This window comes from Trachinotus anak, unplaced genomic scaffold (genome assembly GCF_046630095.1).
Source record: "Trachinotus anak isolate AG129_WGS33_773 ecotype Australia unplaced genomic scaffold, CSIRO_AGI_Tana_v1 ptg000004l, whole genome shotgun sequence".
Classification (NCBI taxonomy): Eukaryota; Metazoa; Chordata; class Actinopteri; order Carangiformes; family Carangidae; genus Trachinotus; species Trachinotus anak.
In genome coordinates, this window is record NW_027273855.1 from 9405935 (window position 1) to 9428200 (window position 22266).

The 22266-nt window shown below is 40.6% G+C and overlaps 1 protein-coding gene across 2 annotated transcripts; it reads right to left on the reverse strand.

Moving 5' to 3' along the window:
* Nucleotides 1-18354: 18354 nt before the first annotated feature.
* nsun5 (NOP2/Sun RNA methyltransferase 5) lies at nt 18355-22152 on the reverse strand. Of its 2 annotated transcripts, XM_071475657.1 has the most exons (5): nt 21526-22152; nt 21002-21324; nt 20418-20625; nt 19472-19636; nt 18355-18721 (listed from the first exon to the last, which is right to left on the reverse strand). In XM_071475657.1, exons 1-5 carry the CDS (start codon nt 21924-21926, stop codon nt 18544-18546), a joined length of 1275 nt encoding a protein of 424 aa, XP_071331758.1. In that variant the 5' UTR covers nt 21927-22152; the 3' UTR covers nt 18355-18543. The 2 variants fall into 2 exon arrangements, with proteins under 2 accessions (XP_071331758.1, XP_071331756.1); XM_071475655.1 differs by having other exon boundaries at nt 21002-22152.
* Between the last annotated feature and the right edge of the window lie 114 nt (nt 22153-22266).

The following is a 22266-nucleotide window of genomic DNA, read 5'->3' on the forward strand; positions in this document are numbered from 1 at the left end:
TCTAAGGTAACAAGGAAATCCTGGAAAAGGCTTTAGCCACCCAAAGTGTTGATCATGTTTTTGTACTTAGAGAGGGTAGAGCAGTGCAGAGCTCCACCCTAGAGTTAACCTCTGTCTTCCCCAGATAATGCTCTGAGAGCAGGCCACCAGCTGAGACAGGAAAGTGGAAAGAGCGATGGAGGAAATGGGCAGGCCGAAGAGTTAAAGGAGTCAGGTAGGATGGAAAGAAGGTAGGAGAGGGAATACAGTATGGAGAGAAAGGAGAAATGGGAGGAAAATGTTGCAGGAATAAAGGGAATGGGGGAAGAGGCTGGTTGAAGTGAGAGGAGGTAAAGAGAAACTCGAATTACCGCCTCACGGTTGTATGCCTCTGCCACTCAGACTAGTTCGAGATTACATCCCTGTTCATCCAGAATCATAAAATATCAAGCATTTGTGTGAAATTTTCTCATGATTGCTGTGTGAAGTCTTGAGTAATGGCTAAAATGTGTTTTGTGAGGTCACACTGATCTTGACCTTTGACCATCAAAATCTGATCAGTTCATCCTTGAGTCCAAGTGAATGTTTGCACCAAATTTGAAGAAATTCCATCAAGGCATTACTGAGATTGAGAATGGGACAAATGTACATACGAAAAACCCAGAAACAATATGCCTCTGTGCCAGCGACAGCCAGAGCCAGAGGCATATTGTTTCTGGGTACAAGCAATGGAAAAAAGTAGGCATAGACAAAGAGGGGGGCCAGTGGCGAGAGGATGTGTTGCCACATTGATTGACTCCATCGTAGAAACCCACCATTTTACATCTTTATGCCACAAGGGTAAATATGCTGAATAGTGATATTGACATGTCCAGTTTATATAAGTAATGCATATTATAAAGATATCATTTATACAATCTGTTGTATCTCACCCAGTGATCATCATAAGTGAAGAGCTGAATGTCACTGGCCGGACAGAACTGCTGCATCTTCACTGCAGGTCGCTGATCAATCACAGAGGACTGAACCTACAAAGACAGCTATATTAAAAACATGGTTAGCAGATTCACCATAGGAGAATGACAGACAATGAAGTAGTGTACTAACATGTAGGTGGAAGTGTTACCTAGTTGCTGGAGATGCAAATGCCTCTGTTAGTTATCTCTTCAGGTCTCTGTGTGTTAAAATTAGTGAGGGCAAGATCACCCGAGGAGAAAAGAGGAAACAGGTAGAACCTTGACGTCTTCTCAGAACAAAATTGCAGATCCTGCATCACAGGACAGGACCACGATACACTGTCAACTTTCCTATTTTGATACTTGACCTTTGGAGGATATTTACATACATCTATCAATATCTGGACTGAATCCTTTCACTGTCTGTGTGACCAGCATCACAGCCTGACCAACAATCTTTAGTTTGTTGCTGTTATTGATAATGTAGGAGCCTAAATGCAGTTTATTGATGTTGGAAGTTTATATGTAAGATAACTACATATAATTACATTGTTGCTGGAAATCAAGGGATTGTTTACAGTATTTGCAGGTTGTTTACAGTTCATATTTACAGTGATGTAGAGTGATGTGTCAGAGGTTAGTTGTTATTCTCTCATGAAAATGGGGTGTAAATAACATAACATATACAATTTCATCTGTGACATTGGTGAAAAATTGGAAATAGGGGACTACGGTCATTGCCTTTTGGTTGCTGTCATTGCACCTGGATTGCTTTTGATGTTACCTCAAGGGGAGGGGCACGGAGTGATTTTGAGTTAGTAAGTGATAGGGAGAGTGGAGCCACACAGTTTTTTGACCTCCCTCTGTCTTTCTCTTGCAGTCTTTCACTCTTAATTAGTTTAATCACCTTGGAAATGGACAATTTTTTGTATTTTTATTTTGTGAGTATATTGAAGTAAACCACTCAAATTTACTGAGTGGTCCTGTGGATTCTTTGACGTGGATTTCTATTTTAATGAAGGGGATTAAGACGTGAAGACTGATTACAGCGTCAAGCAAAGGCTTCATTCTTGTGGAAACCTACAGATATTTCAGAGTTAAAATAATCCAGTAACAGCATATTGGTCAATATTTGTATAGAGACATTTTTATTATCGGTAAAGTAGGCAGTAATAAATACAAGACAATTGCAACAATTATAAAGCAATTACAAAGTTAATTAGAAAATTAAATTATTGTAAAGAAATAAATATGAATGTATTTGCTGTAAAACTATATTACTTAATTATGTGAAATAATTCAAATAAAAATTGAAAATGCCAACCTCTTCTCATTGTTGACATTGGAAACAGCAGCTGGAAAAAAAATCTTAACATAAAGTCCACTTTATGTGGCTTTCAACCACATCTCATGACCTTCATTAGCAGATGGAGTTGCTGTAGTTGAAATGTGTTTGAAAGCTTTGGAAACCTGGAGTAAGTGGTTGAGTGTCTAGTGTTGAGATTAAATGGACTCCATACAACAAACATAAATCGTCAGTTAAGTGTCTATGTGTGTTGAGTTATATTTGACTCTTACTCATTTGTTTATCTGTATATGATTACAATATATACTATATATAGTTCAACATAGATAGTTATCAATTGTTGGCTATCAGAAATTTAATAAAATATTAAATTTCTGATAGCCATAAATAACAATCACACAATATTATGCTCAATGTGAGTCATGTTGTAGCAGCACTTGAAAAACTGAACTCAAACATAAGCTACAATGTAGGCTTAAAGATTTGGCAGCGTCGGCCTGTAGGGCTTTTTGCTTTTTCTCGCCCACCTTCTCCGCTCCCCCTTTCCTCTTTTTGGAGCCTCTGCCGTCCATAATTTATTTTCTCATTATTCTTCACTCCAATACTCTATCACTGTAAATTTTTCCCATACACATAGCGGCTGCATGGGCCAATCCACTTAAGGGGTGGGGGTAGGGGGCGCGATCGTAACACGCACCTGCTTCTAAACCTGACCTGAAGAGGCAAATAAGGTATATTGGCCTGTGCAACCCCCTAAGCCAAATGAATGCAACTGAATTTGACGGGCCGCGGGGCCATTCATGGGCCGCTGAATATAACCTATGTAGCCAACAGAAATAAATAACTTAAAAATTTTGCATTTGCATAAAAAAAATCAGAGGCTACCGGCCCAAATGTGGACCGGCCCACCGGGCATTTGCCCGGTTGCACAGATTATCAGTCCGAGCCTGTGAAACATGATATTTTCACAATCAAAAAGCAAAATAGCTCTGGGTGCTTTATTTTCCATTTACTTTAAGGCTTTTAGTCAAGTTATACTGTAATGGTTACTTTTTCATTTTCCTATGAGGTACAGTACTCTCCACAGTGAAATAGAGTTATTCCATACATGCCCTGTGCTATGTCTGATTTGTTAAAGAAAGAAAAAGGCCTGACATCACAAAATAAGAGATCGGGTTAGATTTTGGTTGACCTATGCTGTTTGCATACTTTTTTATCACTAGAAGAGGAGAGGAGAAGAGTTGAGAAAATAGGGGGAAAGGAGGAGACAGACAGACAAAGAGAGGCAACCCCTGGAGAGACAAGGAGGAGACCACCAGAAGAGCATCTGGAGACAGGAGAGGAGGAGACAGACAGGAAAGAGACATTAACAGGTGTGTGAATTATAGAAGAATCTGAATCATAAAACTGGACTGGTGGACGTGGGCCAATGAGTTACACTATACAGGCTAATGTTTTGATATTGTTGCTGATGGCCCAGGAAAGCATTGTTGCAATCATGTGGTGTAAATCATGTATGACTGAAGATATCTACAGGTGTTGATCAGTATAAATCCTGTAATATGGAGGATATTTACATGTGTTGATATTGTCCACCTGTATAAGCTACAGGTGTTCCCAGCAAATAGTAGTCTATAATTCAAAACCTTAATTGCAGTGCACATAACAGCAGGTATACTTGATAATGTTAGGTATACTACAATGTTGCACCACTGACATTTGTAAATGTCTGTTGTGATCTGCATGTAAAGATACTTTCCTGAGATTGTTCCAGCAACACTTTATGGTAAGGGTACATGAATCATCATGAATTCATGCATGAGTTCATCAATTAGTTTATGCATTAATATCTCATAAATCGTTAGGAATTACCATGAGCCATTACCACCTCAAAGTTTTTAATTCATGACCTCATGCATGAACAACACATTGATTAAAGCATTAACTAAGGTAAGCACATCATCATGAATTATGATTTATTAAGGATGATCATTATATATTTATTGTTCGCAAAAAATGTGGTCTTAACCACACGTAGGCGTTTTGTTTTACCACCATATGAAATCTAAATATAATGTAAATAAATTGGTCCAATCAAGTTTCCTCCAGTTGAGAAACATTGCTAAAATTAAATCTTTACTATCATTTCAAGATCTAGAAAAAATCATCAATGTTTTCGTTTCCTCCCGTCTTGACTATTGAAATTCACTATTCACTTCCCTAAATCACCAGTTGGTTCAAAATGTGGATGCCAGACTACAAACTAATGAACAGCGTAGGTCACACATTACACCAGTTTTGGCAAATCTGCACTGATTACCCATAGAGCACAATATTGATTTTACAAATCTTTTAATCATCTATAAAGCACTACACTGGCTATAAAAGCACGAATTCAGTCAATTCAGACCTCTTGAATTATTAGAGATGCAAGAATCCACATTATTCCATACATGCATACATGCTAGATCAATATATCAATTCATATGAAAACTAATGTTATTCTATTATCATGATCTGATCATTGATGAAACTGAGTGTTGCATCGAACATGTTCTATAAAACATGTAATAACTTTTGAGCCGTTTATGATAGAGAAGACCAAACTGTGGCGCTCTTTTATTTGTGACTACTTTCTGTCAAACTGAGCAGCATGTAGTTCGCAACAGCCAAACTAACAACCCTGCTCTTGTAACATATAAACCCCTGTATGTAGACCGGGACACAAACTGTAATGTGGGTTCATCGTGGAATATTTTCCACTTTCCATCTAAAAAGGAAATTAAACTCCTTAATTCCTGATTAATTTACATTATGTGAGTTAAATTAAATCTTTTTAAGGTAATGAATAATCAGCCTTACTTCACATAATAATAATCAGCCCAACTTCACATCCACAGAAGTTGATAATACTGCAGTCTCACTGTGTACAACACTGGGAACTGTGCCCCCCCCCCTGAAAAGGACGGTAGTCAGAGGAGGTTTGCTTTGGAGCATGCATTTCTGAGTAGTACCATGGAGCAAAGTTCAAGAAAACTGGAAAGGAAGTGGCATTCTACTAATCTGGAAGAATTTCAAAACACTTGAAAAGATGTTGAACCTCCTATTATTCATTGCTAATAGAAGAAATCAAGAACAATCCGAGGTTTCTGTTCAGCGCTGTAGCCAGGCTGACAGATAGCTATAGCTTTATTCCTTTAGCCCTCAGTAGCAATGACTTCATGAGCTTCTTCACAAATAAAATTGTATCTATTACAGACCCTCTAGACCCTGTCCCAACAAGGCTGTTCAAAGATGTTTTTCCTTTTATTAACACCTCTATATTAAGTCTGATCAACTTATCTTGAGTCATTCTTATCTGATAGATTCTAGTTTGTTCATGTTAATAATGACTCTTCTATGCACACAAAAACTATCGACAAGGTTCTGTGCTAGGACTGATATTTTTCATCCTATATATGCTTCCTTTACGTAATATTATTAGGAAGCACCAGATAAATTTCCATTGTTATGCAGATGACACCCAGCTGTACTTATCTACGAAGCCAGGTGAAACTAACAAAGTGGCCAAACTTCAGGCATGTCTTAAGGACATAAAGACCTGGATGACAAGCAATTTTTTACTTCTAAATTCGGACAAAAGTAGTTATTGTACTTGGCCCCGAACACCTCAGAAATACATTATCTGATAATATACTTATTCTGGATGGCATTACCTTGGCCTCCAGTGATACAGTCAGAAATCTTGACCAGGAAATGTCCTTTCCTTCACACATAAAGCAAGTCCCTAGGACAGCCTTCTTCCACCTGTGGAACATTACGAAAATCAGAAACATCCTGTCTCTAAAGGATGCTGAAAAACTAGTTCATGCGTTTGTTACCTCTAGACTGGACACATGGAATTCCTTATTGTCAGGATGTCCCAGTAACTCAGTGAAAAGCCTCCAGCTGATCCAAATGCTGCAGCATGAGTAGTGACAGGAACTAGGAAATGAGATCACATCTTCCTGTGTTAGCTTCTCTGCATTAGCTCCTTATAAAATCCAGAATAGAATTTAAAATCCTCCTCCTCACCTACAAAGCCATTAATGGTCAGGCACCATTGTATCTGAAAGAGCTTATTGTTCCCTATTATCCTAACAGAATACTTTGCTCTTAAATGCAGGTCTACTTGTGGTTCCTAGAGTTTCTAAGAGCAGAATGGAGGGCAGAGCCTTCCGCTATCAGGCTCCTCTCCTATGGAACCAGCTCCCAGTGTGGGTTCTGGAGGCAGACATCCCCTCTGCATTTAAAATTGGATTTAAAACAGCCCTATTTGATAAAGTTTATAGTTAGGGCTGGCTCAGATATGTCCTGAACATCCTTTAGTTATGCTGCTATAGAGCTAGACTGCTGGGGGATTCCCATGATGCAATGAGCTTCAGCTCATGTTGCACACACCTATGCTTCTCCCTGTCTCCAACCCTGAAGGCCCACTTTTCCTGGCGAGGAGGGTCTTGATGTTACTGGTAATCTAGGGTTTGTTGTTTGGAAACCAGTGCACAGTTCCCGAACAGCCCTGACCCGTCAAGGCATGGACTCCACTAGACCTCTGAAGTTATGCTGTGGTATCTGGCACCAAGCCATCAGTAGCAGATCCTTTAAGTCCTGTAAGTTGTGAGTTGGGGCCCTCCATGGATTGGACTTGTTTTTCCAGCACATCCAACAGATGCTCAATTGGATTGAGATCTGGAGAATTTGGAGGCCAAGTCAACACCTCGACTCCAGGGAACCAGGGCGCATTATCCTGCTGAAAGAGGCCACTGCCATCAGGGAATACTGTTTCCATGAAGGGGTGTACTTGGTCAGCGACAATGTTTAGGTAGGTGGTACGTGTCAAAGTAACATCCACATGAATGGCAGGACCCAAGGTTTCCTAGCAGAACATTGCCCAAAGTATCACACTGCCTCCACTGGCTTGCTGTCTTCCCCAGGTAAGTGACGCACACACACCCGGCCATCCACTTGATGTAAAAGGAAATGTGATACTTCCATTGCTCTGTGGTCCAGTTCTGATGCTCACTTGCCCATTATAGGTGCTTTTGGCAGTGGACACAGGTCAGCATGGGCACCCTGACCAGCAAAAAACTGCGATGCACTGTGTGACACCTTTCTTTCAGAACCAGCATTTTCAGCAGTTTGAGCTACAGTAGCGCTCCTATTGGATCGGACAACGTGGGCCAGCCTTTGCTCCCCACATGCATCATTGATCCTGTCGCAGGTTCACTTTTGGTAGGTTCTGACCACTTCAGACCGAGAACATCCCACAGGCGCTGCAATTTTGGAGATGCTCTGACTCAGTCGTCTAGCCATCACAGCCATTGTCAAAGTCGCCCAAATCCTTTCGCTTGCCCATTTTTTCTGCTTCCAACGCATCAACTTCAAGGACAATATGTTAACTTGCTGCCTAATATATCCCACCCACTGCCAGGTGCCATTGTAAAGAGATAACCAATGTTATTCACTTCATCTGTCAGTGGTCATAATGTTATGGCTGATCAGTGTAGAAATTGATGTAATCCGTGGTGCAGTCAACCACTCTGTCAAAAGCAGTGTCCTTGCCGTTATCCTTTTCCTGCGACTCCAACAGTACATTCCAATCTGTGTGCTCAAAACAGTCCCTTAAAGACTTTCTGGCCTCTGGGGTCCAGTTCCTGAATGAGCGTGTGGTTGCAGCCTGCCTCAGTACACAGGGTTTGTAGGAATGCTGAAGAATAACCAGATTATGATATGATCTGCCAAGTGGTGGTTGAGCTGAAACAGTAAGCCTCCTTGATGTTTGCACAGATGAAGTGTCTTATTTTCAAACACATGAGACTACACCCACAATATGCTCGTAGGTTCATCACAAGTACCTCCAGTTCATCGTAAGTTGTTAGCCAGGAAGTTGACATTTCAGTTGATGGTAGAAAAGGCTTATATCTCCATCTCCTAGCATTTAGCTTAGCTTTTAGCTCACCCCCAGCTCTGCATCCTTGATACACCTTCAGCTCAGCCAGTATGAGATGTTTAAAACCATGTCTGGTACGCCATAAAGCAAGGAGGTTCTCCCTTGCGTACACCATTTTCTCCATTATCAGACGTCAACATGACAAAAAAAAACAACAAAACATACATACTGTGCAAAAAAACTACAAGCTATGAGGACTTGCTGTCTCTCTACCAGCGCATCATTTGAACGAAAGGAAGCTACAGCACAACCACAACCAGCGGTGTGGAAGGGGATGAGGACCATAACTGGCTATAAAGAGGAACAGCCAGGCAACATCAGGCAATGTGGACAAGGCCAATGAGTTAAACCTGTCCTACAACAGGTTTGACACAGCCTCACCTTGTTCTCTCTCTCACTGCTTCAGCTGCAGCTCCTCCTATAGCATCTCCTTCATGATGCAGCAACCATGACACTGCAGCGGCAACTTCCTCCACACTGGGGTTATGTCTCCTATCCCTTACAGTAAATGAGGTGAGGGTGGAGCTCAAGAGGCACATCCTGCAAAGGCAGCCAGCAAACATGTCTTTGTGACAAAGAGCACTTCATCACATGACGTTGTAAATATGGCACCATGCACTTTTGACTGTTAGGGATATGGAAACACATGCACTTCAATAACTGCACAAGCACTTTCGTGGCGAGGCTAGAAGGAAGTCTAAATAATATTAAAAGATTAGTAATTTTAAAAAACCGACAATGCCACCTAGGTTTGAGAGCCCAGGACTCTAACACGCAGGTTCTTAATTTAAAATCAGGGTTGAGCAGAGTAAAAAAAAAAAACCAAGAGTCCAATCCAGAGTGTACATAAAATTTATTGTTTAAAAAAAATAAACCCAGCCCGAAGTCTCGCCCAAGGATCCCACAGTCTCTGGATCTTCTCCCTCTCCAACCAGCTGAAGCGACAGGTGGAGGATGGAGCAGGCCTCAGTCCTCCAGATCTCATGCACAGGAGACAGAAGAAACACTCGGGATCAGTGGTCAGAAAAAAGCTAAAACCAGAGGCGAGTCTTGTTTAAAATCCTGAGCCCATTAAAAAGAGATCGAAAGGGTACTTAGCTGAAAGAGGGGTGCGTCGCGACAGCACCCCTCTACAAGCCCACGGCGCTTCCCCTCGACTCTGACCGGTAATGGATGTCACCCTCCTCTTCACCTGCAGTCCGTACTCCGTTCCTCGGGTCCCACGATCCGGCGCTCGATCAGCCCTTTTCCCGGCTAGAGTCGTCCCGCCGAACCGACACGGCTCCTGCGTTTCAGGTGGCTCTCGCAGCGATGGCGTCTCCTTCCTGCTGCTGGCTCGGGTCCTTTTCCGTTTCTCCCTCGCTCGCTCTCCTTTACGGCCGCTTCCTATATAAAAGGGCTGCAAAATGCGATCACCACCACCTGTGGCTCATTGCTAATTAGGTCCGCAGCTGGTGAGTCCGTGTGCAGTTCAGGTCAGTCAGAAAAAAGAAACACATGCGACTCAATATAATCCAAAATAATAGACCTCTATCAACAAACACACAAAACACCACAACATGCAAAATAACAATTTGATAAACAAAACATGCACAATAAAACTGACCTCGTCACACTTTAATAGGAGCAACAGCACTTTATTGAAGATTTGCACAATACATTTGATAACATTGCATTTTGCACATTTGTATGGCTAGACTTATTGATGATTGGAATATTTGTCTCCATGGTTATTATCATTTTTAATTGTGATTGGATGGCGGGTGCTGTGTAGGCCACGCAGCTCCACCTGAAAAAGAGGGACATGGGAGTAAATGTGCAGCCATGTGTTAAGGAATAAGACAATGAGCTTAGAGTTGAGCCAAAATAATGTAACGGTTGATGTAATTTGTAGTATGTGCAATAAGTGTAGTAAGGTGCAATGAGGGAGCATAAGTGGGTTAACTACTCACCAGTCTTTTTGTCTGTAGGGTGTTCAGGCAAAAGACTTCCCCAGACAACGGACCCCATGTTTTATAGTTCTGGGGTAAACCAAGTGTAAATTGGTGTGGGGTGGTTCAGAGATGTGTGTTTTATTGTAGTAGATGTAATGTGGAGTTTTGTTTCGTTTGGTAGCGAGGAGGTGAATGTGTGTATGGGGGTGTGAGGATATGTGTGTGTGTGTGTGTGGTTGTAAGAAAAGAAAAGGTGTTAATATGTGAGCAGGCACTGGATCCCTGTGAGTGGAGTCTCCCGAGGTAATTAGCCAATACACAGTATAAAAAGGCACCATTTTAACAACTTGTGTGTTGCTGCTCTGATGCTGGGTGATGCTTGCTCCTGAAGAGGGCTGAATAAAAGGCCTCATCTGTTACACCTGCCTGTGAGTCATTTTTTTTGCTGTATCGTCCAACTGTAATTGTGGTCCATCTTACAGTCTTGTTCCAGTACCTAAAGTAGGACGCGTGGCTGAGATAAATGACCATAGACCGGTCACCACACACATCATGAAGACCCTGGAGCAGCAGCTTCTCCACCTTGTGGTGGAACACACACTAGACTCCCTACAGTTTTCTTACAAGGAAGCCCAAACTGCATGTTATTAACATGTAGTGGGCATGTGGGCAAAAGGGAGACTCACCAGTACCCATAGAAGTAATTTTTATTCACATCTTGTGATGACATGTCAAGGAACCCACTTGGAAATGGCTAAAATGGCCAATATTTAGTATAACTTTGGAGCATTATTTATCCCACTTACTAACAAAATAGCATGATATGCTTTGTACCAATGGATTCCTTAGATCATCTAGTTTCATATGTTAGTCGGTATTTTCACTCCAGCTTTAAAATTGAGCCAGATAAAAGACAATATTTTGGTGGAGACTTAACCTGGTCTACAATGGACAATATTCAAATGCAGTAAGCAATACAGTGCCCCCAGTCTGTTACTTTCCGATTTACATGTTTACATGAAAATCAAAATGCATTTGTCAAACCTCATCAATGTGGGTCTTAACAGGACATCACTTCTGTGTCACCTGTTTGTCTGTCACGGGACAGTGGCTAATGGCTGGCCATGCAGAAACAGAAAATGCACTTTGATGCAGCTTTTGCTGTTTTTGTGGGTGTGGGTGTGGTACTCTATGTAAAAGGAGCAGAGGAGGCAGAAGTGTGTAATTTAGGCAGTAAGATGTTAGTTATTTTGGCTCTAACTTCTTTGGTTTGAATTAAACAATGACTGAGATCAAAAAATTGACTTGTGATTAAGCAGTTCGGCATCAAAATACTATGACTATCACGTGGCCTAGGCTCCTCTTTCTGCTCGGTGAGTGTCGAGCTTTATTACAGTGGTCCTGGCAGGATGTCCAGCTCACCAGGACTGATGCTGATGACAACTTCAACACCTTCCAGCATCACCTCACCAACAGGCTCTGAGTTTTTTTTCAGAGTGTATCAAGATTCTGGAGACCAGTGTTCTGAAGACAACCTCCACACTCTTTGACCTGTCCAACCGGCATGAAGACACCACCATTCTGGCAACATTTGGAACCGCTGAGCTGAATGCTTTCATGGACCATTTCCATCCGTTACTTGAGATGTGGGGACTTTGAGGCCACCTTGATTCCCTGGTGTTGTAGCAGCAACTGATCCAGGGTGTCATTGGAAGAGATGGCCAGTTCCAGCACATATAGGTGGTAGCAGAGATCAGCCTTGTCCCCCCCCATGAGCTCCTCTTGCTGTGAGCGTGAGCGCCTCTTCTCCAGCATGAAGAGGATCAAATCAGACTGGAGGTCCTGCCTGTCCAATGAGATGCTGAAATATCTCCTGCACATCTATGTTCATGGCCCACCTACACAGCAGTATGACTCAGTGAAAGCAGTGACCAGGCGGTAGAGTGGTGGCTTTAGGGCTCGTAGACCTCAGTACAGACTGAGACGACTGAGACAGAATTTTTCTCAAATTCTGTGATTTCCTGTTTGTATCGGTGTTCTTTTTTTTTTTTTTTTTTTTTTTTTTTTTTTTTTTTTTTTTTTTTTACAGTTTAAAGATAATTTTTCTGTTTGTTTTAAGCCAAATTCTTTGAATGCAGCAAGATAGATAAAATTATTTATTTCCTCAACATCTCAATGGTGTTTTTATTATGCCTCTAACAACTAACAGCTATAGATAGTTAGTTACAATTTAAAAAAAAAAAAAAAAAAAAAAAAAAAAAAAAAATTGATTTTGGAATACTTTAACTTTGTTATATATTTAGTGAATATATACCAACATTTGCTCTTCCATCTGATGAGACAAGCTGAGCATAGCAAGCTATTCAGTCTCATTCATTTAAGAGAGAAAGTTTCACACCTCTATTGCAGAATGGGGATTAACGCAGACACCAATCATATTCTAAACCCAGGCACAGATCAGGAGAGTTGATTCTCCCAGACATAAGGGTTTATTGATGTAGGTTGTGGATAATGATAAATAGTTTCCTCCACATTCATTACCGTTTTAGCATACTTTTTCATTTCAAACTTTATAAATGTGTCAATGGAGAGTTGAAAAGAAACTGCTTCCTGGCCATACAGCTGTCACCCCTCTTTCTTACCTTAGTTCTCCCTGCTCCCAGGCCAAAAAAAAACCAAATTTACTCTTATTTATTCATGCTAATCAGCCAAAAACTGTAGTGTTTTGAATAGAATTATTTATATGGTCTAACTCATGCTATTTATTCACCGCAATGAGAAAAGATGAATAAATAAATGCGATAGATGCAAAGTAATTTGAACATGTACCAAATATCACTGGATGTGCAAGATACTATCTGGGCACGGGGGCAGCTTAGATTATGCTACTTTGCGAGAGGGTTTGAATGACATCTGTTGAAGTTCAAGTATAATAGCCTATATGTCAGTGGTTCAGGTGCAGAGGTGGACTTTACTATTTGGCAAAGGTAGGCAGTTGCCTTTGGCCCCAGGCTACCAAGGGCACCAGAATACCTCATTCTTGAGTGCTGAGCAAGACAGTTGCCAACTCATGTAAACATTTTGGTGTTGTGTACCAAATCATGAAGCAGAATCAGAAAGTTTTTAGCAAAACTGCCAAAGGTAACAACCTTTTTCTCTGCGGCTACCGAGAACACTAATAAGACTAAAGAGAAACAAGAAGCTGCTGCTTGTGCTACGCCTACAGTTAGCATTGCTTATACTAATACTGAAGGCTCCTCTTCAGTATTAGTATAAGCAATGCTACCGGTTGTTAACGGCAGTGCCAGCCCAGGTTGCTCAAGCGATGCTGCTGGTACATGCAAAGCCTTACTGGATCCTTCAACTTCGACTGGAGATGGTAAAGTAATTTACAACTAGGGCGTAGCAGTCAGCCTACTGATCAACGTGTTACACTTTATGATGACCCAGGACTCTGGCCAAAACAGCTATCAGACAAAAAGCGCTGCTCAACAGTGCAGAGAGGGGCAGTTCAGGTCACAAACAATTAAATTACAAAATATTATAATCTTCATGCAGGAGGATTTTTTTAGAACTGTAATGCATTAGACTATATCAGTTTTAGCAAGGTGGTCCCAATAAATGGGCAACTGAGTATACATAAGTAATTATCAGTTGTATGCACATCCTGCAAAGTGCCTGACTGGAATTATGCTGTTGATTTTGGTGGTGTTCTCATCTGGGAACTGATGCACCTGGTAGCCAAAAGATGCTCTTTAACTTAATAGTTAGATTTAATTTAAAAGTCAAGTATCACTATTATGACTATGTAACATGTTTTACCCCTTGACTTTTAAAATGTAACATTTTTACACAGAGTAAATTTTAAAATGACTTATTTTGTACTTTTATCAGAGAACATTTTTACAGTGTGAATTTACTTAGTAAAATGTCTTTTCAGTAACAGTGTTTTGTTGCATGTGCTGCAGTAAGTTCAGTGTCTCCTCGAGTTGCTGGAGTTTCTGTTAGTGTAGTGTTTATTGCTGCTCTACCTTGTCACAGTTAATGTTGCCTTTTCCTTCATCCTTCATTTAAACTTACAGTAGTTCTGCTCCAGCACTCAGAGCTCTCTGCTCCTTATAGTAACTTTCACAGATGACTTGTGGCAGAGACAATTACAGGAGAAAATGATGCAAAACACCAGAAATTGTGACATTATATGACTTTTGTGTCTATGTTTGTATTGGCTGGTGAGTATCAGCTATAATAAAGTAAAAAATAAAAATAAAGTTATTTCTAAGTGAAGTTACTGTGTTTCTGATTTTCTCCATTTTATCAATGAATATGATAAAATATTGGTCAATATTGTAATTATGGGTAAACCATAATTACAATATTGACCATATCATAATGGTCAATATATCATATTTCTTCCCTGACAACTTTCCTGTCTTTATCTCACTATCCCTATCGTATTTAAGGCAAAAACACCTAGTAGATAACTTGAAATATATATATTTTGAATATTTATCTGTGATTGTTAAGTCACTTATTCTGATATATCCTTAAAAGGGACATTGCAGAATTTACGTTGTCAATGGTGTTTTGAAATTTTGAAATGTCTTACTATATAACTATGTCCGCTTTCTAATCTAATTCTACAAGCCATTCTAATCTCTATGTACAAGTTTTGTTTGCATGCTGTTCAGAGAAGGCAAATAAGTAGGCTATAACCACTTCAAATAAGACATCAGACTACTTTTTTTTATTCTTTAATAATAAAGAAAAAAATAATAAGTGCACCATTTTGCACTTTCAAAAGAAGACGTCCCACAGACCAAGAAACTTCATGTTAATTGATACTTCAGCATCTGAATCAGGCTCCCTTGAAAACACTTAATAACTATGGCAAGCATGCTCTCCTGTTAGCATCGTTTGCTTAGCATCTGGGCATCTTGCTTAGAGGCTAACCCAAGAATAACTCATTTGCTGGCTAATTTATTAGTTAACAAGCTAAGTAACAAGCCATATATGGTGAGTGCAGCACAGACTTCCTCACATTCTGTTAATCAATTAATTGCAAGCCATATTTATCAGTTATTTGCATTAAAAAAATCCTCCCAAAGGCACCAACACCACAAACATGGCAGAGAGGTCACGATGAGTAACTCTGAGATGATATTTTGTCCTGTGATTACCCCAAATTATTACATTTTAAAAAACATTTACACTGTCGATATGAAATCATCATCAACTGAATCAGTGAGACTCGGGGATGTGACTACTGATACTGGAGTGGGACTGGTCGACTCGGAATTGGAAGTATCAATATTTCAGTATCGATCCCTACACCACTACTGTTAACAGTCACTGGCTACCGAGATTGCTTTTAGTTGAGTGCAAAAAAGAAAAACCACACCACTGACAACACCTGCTCCTTAATCTGCTTTGATAAAATGAACTAGTGTTACAATGTGTGTTTCAAACAATGGGAGACTGTTTGGCTGGAAGTGAGCTCCTTCAGTAGAGGCCTGTACTACGAAGCAGGATTAGAGGTTATTGAAGTCAGTTCGGTATTAACTCTGGGTTTTCAGTTTTACGATGGTGGTTCACTTCTTACTGGGGTAAATTACCAGTGTAACCCATATTATGCTGATCAATTCAAAACCTGCCAACAGCCCAAAAACTGACCTATCAAATTACTGGAAAAACTGAGTCATCCCTCCTAAAGGATCTTGATAAGAACAAAAGACTTTACAATTAGGTGATAATAATAAAGAGCAGTAGATACAGTGCATCCAGAAAGTATTCACAGCGCTTCACTTTTTCCACATTTTGTTATGTTACAGCCTTATTCCAAAATGGATTAAATTTATTTTTTACCTTAACATTCTACACACAATACCCCATAATGACAGAGTGAAAAAAGTTTGCTTGAAATCTTTGCAAATTTATTAAAAATAAAAAACCAAAAAAGTCACATGTACATAATTATTCACAGCCTTTGCCATGACACTCAAAATTGAGCTCAGGTGCATCCTGTTTCCACTCATCATCCTTCAGATGTTTCTACAACTTGATTGGATTCCACCTGTGGTAAATTCAGTTGATTGGACGTGATTTGGAATGGCACACACCTGTCTTTATAAGGTCTGATAGTTGACAGTGCATGTCAGAGCACAAACCAAGCCATGAAGTCCAAGGAATTGTCTGTAGACTTCTGAGACAGGATTGTATGAAGGCACAGATCTGGGGAAGGGTACAGAAAAATTCCTGCAGCATTGAAGGTCCCAATGAGCACAGTGGCCTCCATCATCTGTAAAGGGAAGAAGTTTGGAACAACCAGGACTCTTCCTAGAGCTGGCCGCCTGGCCAATCTGAGTGATCGGGGCAGAAGGGCCTTAGTCAGGGAGGTGACCAAGAACCCGATGGTCATTCTGACAGTGCTTCAGCGTTGCTCTGTGAAGAGAGGAGAACCTTCCAGAAGGACAACCATTTCTGCAACACTCCACCAATCAGGCCTGTGTGGTAGATTGGCCAGACGGAAGCCACTCCTCAGTAAAAGACACATGACAGCCCACCTGTAGTTTGTCAAAAGGCACCTGAAGGACTCTCAGACCATGAGAAACAAAATTCTCTGGTCTGATGAAACAAAGATTGAACTCTTTGGCCTGAATGCCAGGTGTCATGTCTGGAGGAAACCAGGCACCGCTCATCACCTGGCCAATACCATCCCTACAGTTAAGCATGGTAGTGGCAGCATCATGCTGTGGGGATGTTTTTCAGCAGCAGGAGCTGGGAGACTAGTCAGGGTCGAGGGAAAGATGAATACAGCAATGTACAGACACATCCTTGATGATAACCTGCTCCAGAGCGCTCTGGAGCTTGGACCGGGGCGAAGGTTCATCTTCCAACAGGACAACGACCCTAAGCACACAGCCAAGATAACAAAGGAGTTGCTTTGGGACCACTCTGTGAATATCCTTGCACTCAGACTTGAACCCGATTGAACATCTCTGGAGAGATCTGAAAATGGCTGTGCTCCCCATCCAACCTGATGGAGCTTGAGAGGTTTTGCAAAGAAGAATGGGAGAAACTGCCCAAAAATAGGTGTGCCAAACTTGTAGCATCATACTCAAAAAGACTTGAGGCTGTAATTGCTGCCAAAGGTGCTTCAACAAAGTATTGAGCAAAGGCTGTGAATACTTATGTACATGTTATATTTTTGTTTTTTATTTTTAATACATTTGCAAACTTTTTTTACTTTGTCATTATGGGGTATTGTGTGAAGAATTTTGTGGTAAAAAATGAATTTAATCCATTTTGGAATAAGGCTGTAACATAACAAAATGTGGAAAAGTGAAGCGCTGTAAATACTTTCCGGATGCACTGTATGTGTATAGATCAGTGGATGGTTTTTCTGTTTGAGTCTTTCCATCTGTCCACTCTGGCTTTAAAACAGAGCTTCTAGAGATTCTTTAATCTGACAGTGTTGGCTTTTATTCTCTTCTTCCGTCACTGCAGCTCAGAACAACATGAGGAGACACTGTGATCATAACTGGAAATAAAAACTAAAAATTTGTTCACACAATATTAAATATTTCCCATGATTATAAATGAACTTTTCAGTCAGATCGACTTCATCAGACGTGAACTGCTTTTCTTCTTTTCTTTCTCTTCTCTCTGCTTTGGCAGCAGAAACAATACTAAAAAATAAAATACTACAAAAATACTCAGTAAGAGTCTTAATAACTCACGTTCTTATTTACAATTTATCCTCAGTTTGACTTTAATAATTTAAAATCATTTCTAGTGTTTCTTTTTTATTCCAGTCATGTGATCATATTGTTTACATTTCACCTTGCTGAATATAACTTTTGGATGTTGCTATAAAGACATTCACCAACAGATATCACTGTTTCTTCTCATATCATATAAAGTACTTTATTCATGGTTCTGACAATGTTGCTTTTAATTAAAAACTGTGCCTTTCACATGAGCACACTCATGTCCGAATAGGTAAACCCAGGGTTAACTGAGCCATTTCCAGGCTTTCTAACACAGGCTATCAGGATGGACAATATCCTGGGTATATTGAACTTTCTTCGTAGTACAGGCTGGTTGCCTATCCCATAATGGTTAACACATGTCACCTCCTAAACCCTAACACCTGAACTTCATTCTCAAACAAAAGTAAGGAAAGAAACCAAGAGCTTTGCAGAGTATTTAATAGTAATGAGAAGCAGGGATGTGATACAGTTAAAAAAAACTATATCTTTACTTTTCAGTTACATTTCCCCACATGTCTCTACTGGAAATTAATTTGAGGTTTCACAAACAATCCCTCCTGACAACATGAGGTCCCATTTTAATTTAATTTAATTTTTGTTTTTACAATCCCTACACTGTTGCTGCCCTATTCTTCTTCTTCCTCTTCCTCCTCTTCTTTTTGCCTGGTGTGCTATCAGTCTTTTTGGAGTACACCAGGTCTGCAGCAGTTGTGGGTTTGTACTCCGTCTCTGAAGCTTCAGGTCTCTTCTCACAGGTGGGTGGACTGTATGCTGTTACCTCAGGGTCTCTGTGACAGAGCAGACAGTGAAAGACAGCTGTCTAATTTGAGACAGAGTGAAATAGTTGATTGTTTGTATTTTGTTAAAGCTATTGTAAAATTGCAGTTGCGGAAATAGGTTTCTGTTTGTGCTTGTTAAGGTTAATCATATTTAAGTGTAAGTCATGATAATGTGACAACAGTCCTATTCCACAGTGCTAGTGCTGAATAAATGAATGAAGTACACAACTAAATTACCACTGTTCTGAACTACCAAATCAGAATCTCAGATAATTATTTTTACTAAACTGCAAAATTCCATAACATGAAGATTTTTGTGTTTCATTTTGTGTTTCTTCAATGTGTCATGTTGAATAGAATTTTTTTGTGAATACAAGTGTGTTATGTGTAGGTTGTTTCATGACAGAATAAAACCAAGACAGACCAACAAAGCCAAAAAAAAAAAAAAAAAAAAAAAAAAAATCCACATTTGCACTCATGATACATTTAAATTTTTGCTTAATCATTTGCACTGCCTTGATTTGATGAAGATGACTGAAACACAATTAAGCATCATACACTAAAAATAAATATCTAATAGATAGCAAAATTAATAAAAAGTTAAATGTAAATGAATTTACCCAAATATATATATGTACTATATCAACATGTAAATGAAATAAATAATTGGATGTTCCTGATCAAGAGCAAGACCTCTAAATATAATATAAGATTATCTAAGCCTATATCAGTGACTTCACATGACACCCCAATATTTACCTTATCTGGACTGGTTGTCTTTGGTTAATATTCCCAGTCCTACTGTGTTTCTCCAGCAAAGCCACAAAGAAGCCATGTGTGCGGGTCTTGGTTGTGCTGGCGCGCAGACACTGCGTGACCGGTTCCAGGCCTCGTTCAGGCCACTGAGCCAGCAAAGGAACCAGCCTGGAATAGAAGCAAGTATTAGTTCCATCAATAATGATATTTAAAGTCCAACAACAATACCTGCACCTTAGGGAGCGATAGATGATTCATATTTCAAGCACCTATAACTCATCAATGAAAGCAAATAAACAAAAAAAGGCAAAAAAATAATTTGCAACTATACTGACTGAAGTTGCTCTGCAGTCTGTACAGGGACAACCATCATACTGGGACTGGGTGATTCTGATTGGCAAGTATCAGAAATGTACTGAAGGTCTGGGCATCAACCTTGGCATACTGTATCATTTTGATACAACATCCTCTGACTGACAAACAGGCACAGCTGAGTTTTGTTGCCTTTTTTTCCCCTTTCCTCCCTTATCAGCAAGAGTCTTGTGACAACCATGAGATTCTCATGACAACAATAAGATGCAAGTCTGACATAGTTTTGTACTTCATTTTATGAGCATTGAGGAAGCTCCAAAGAGATACAGAAAGAGATTACAAAAGCTGAGAAATCCTGCATCTGTATAGTTACAATCAATACAGGAATGTTCGCTCAATCGTTGCTTTCTTTGGCAGGGTGGAGAAATCACTGAAACTTCATGTAATACTAAAAATCATTTCTTGCAAATTTCTCCAAATTGAAGGAAGGATGCAAATGTTCTATGTCACATGACTTAGGCAGCACAAATAAAAGAGAATGTTAGAAAAGCAAATGCTCAAATGTTCAGGTATAAAAATCAGGTATAAAACCATAAATATTTTCATTTTTATTAAGTGCCAAGTGGACTCTTGCTACCTGAAGCCAGGGTTCTGCTGCAGACAGGCTTTTACAACTTCTTCATTCTCCTGGCTGTGAATGGAGCAGGTGGAGTAGACCAGGCGCTTCAGGCGGGGGAACCTGAGGCCGTGATTCAGGCAACGCAGCTGGAAGGAGGCCAAGGAGGCCAGACGAGCTTGATCCTTCTCCTGGTCAGCAGAGATGTTGTCCCGGAGACACACCATACCTGGACCCACAGATTATAGAAATTTTATTTCAGTCCATATTTTATTGTCTTTAGACACACTAGCTTTCTGGTTATGATATGGGTTTAGACATTTAGACAGGTATTTCTGCTTCCTTGACTTTAGTGACATAATTAGTTGTTATTCATGATGCTGATGATAATATAATATAAGCACCAAAATGGTTCATATTTACTTCCCATTTGCCCAAGATGCGTTGTAATCATATTTGATTGGAAGATGTATGAATTACATGACTATGAAACTGTAGCTACGGTTTCCATAGATTTACAGAGAAGTGAAAGGCTCAGACCTGTAAAGACAGCAGGCAGGTGATAAAAAATCTGTATCATATACACAGTGAACTGGTTATTGTACCTGATCCACTACATGAGGGATCCAGAAGGATATACTCAACATCTTTGTACTGCAGGCTGTCAGGGTCCACCTTCAGGAAGTCCTGGTTGGCCAGCTGCTGACAGGTCACTCCAGCTCGGAGCAGGAGAGTAGACATGGTGGCCAGACGCTTGGCATCCAAATCAAAGGCAAACAGCTTGCCCTTGTTCTTCATGATGGCTGCCAGGTGGCTGGTTTTGTTTCCAGGGGCAGCGCACGCATCAATGACATGGCTGCCAGCTGGGGGGTTGAGGAGATAGGCGGGGAGGCAGCTGGCTTTGTCCTGCAGAATGATGTGGCCAGCCCTGTACAGGAAGTGGTTGTGGAAGTCAGTTTTAGGAGAAAAGACCAGCAGCTCCAGCAAGTGCAGGTCCATTACAAAGTCTTTCTCCTTCAGAGTTAAGTCATCCAGTCTGGAGGCCTGTCCCTGGTAGGAGAAGCCATCTCTTACCAGGTAGTCCACAGCATCCTCCACAGTGGTCTTCAGGGTGTTTACACGCACATACCTGGGTAGGTGGTCAGCGGTAGACTGTTGGACTCCAGCCGGAAGCAGGTCTTCATTCCTACTGACCTTCTGCTTTATCTTCATGCGGGCCAGCTCCGCCTGCAGCCTGGAGCGATGCTTCATCATTGTGGCCTTCCAGGAGCCGCCGCACTTCAGCCCCTGGCCTATCACTAGGTCGTACACCAGTACCTTGGCCAGTTGCATCTTCAGCTTGGTCTGTTTGAGCAACTTGGTGGACTCGATGAGTTCCTGCAGCACGGTGGAAAACCTTTGCGTCTCACATACCAGAGCGAACAGCTGCTTGATGTTCGCAAATTTACTGTCGTAAACCAGGGTTTTCAGAGCGCCCTGCTTCCGCTCGGCTTTCTCCAAGATCTCTGCGGCTTTTACATACAGAGCCATGTTGAAAGCGAACCTTTCGCTAGCTAACTCGTTACTTTCTCAACCAGTTATTTGTGTTTTACTTGTGATAGCTGGCCTAACTCATTCCTCGTCCTGTCGATGCCTCCTTCCTCTCTTTAGCGCGGACTTACTTTTCAAATTGAGATTTTAAAAACTGCTTCATAGTAATTTTTAGCACATGGCGAAGGAATGGTCGTCATTCCGGAAGTACAAGCAGACGCACTGTTTTTGTCGTAGTTTTTTGACGTAGGAGGCCCGTCCAGCCAATCACTGATGACAACTGAATGACGATGACTGTTCACCCCAACTGTCAGTGTAATATTTAGAATTATCCGTCTCA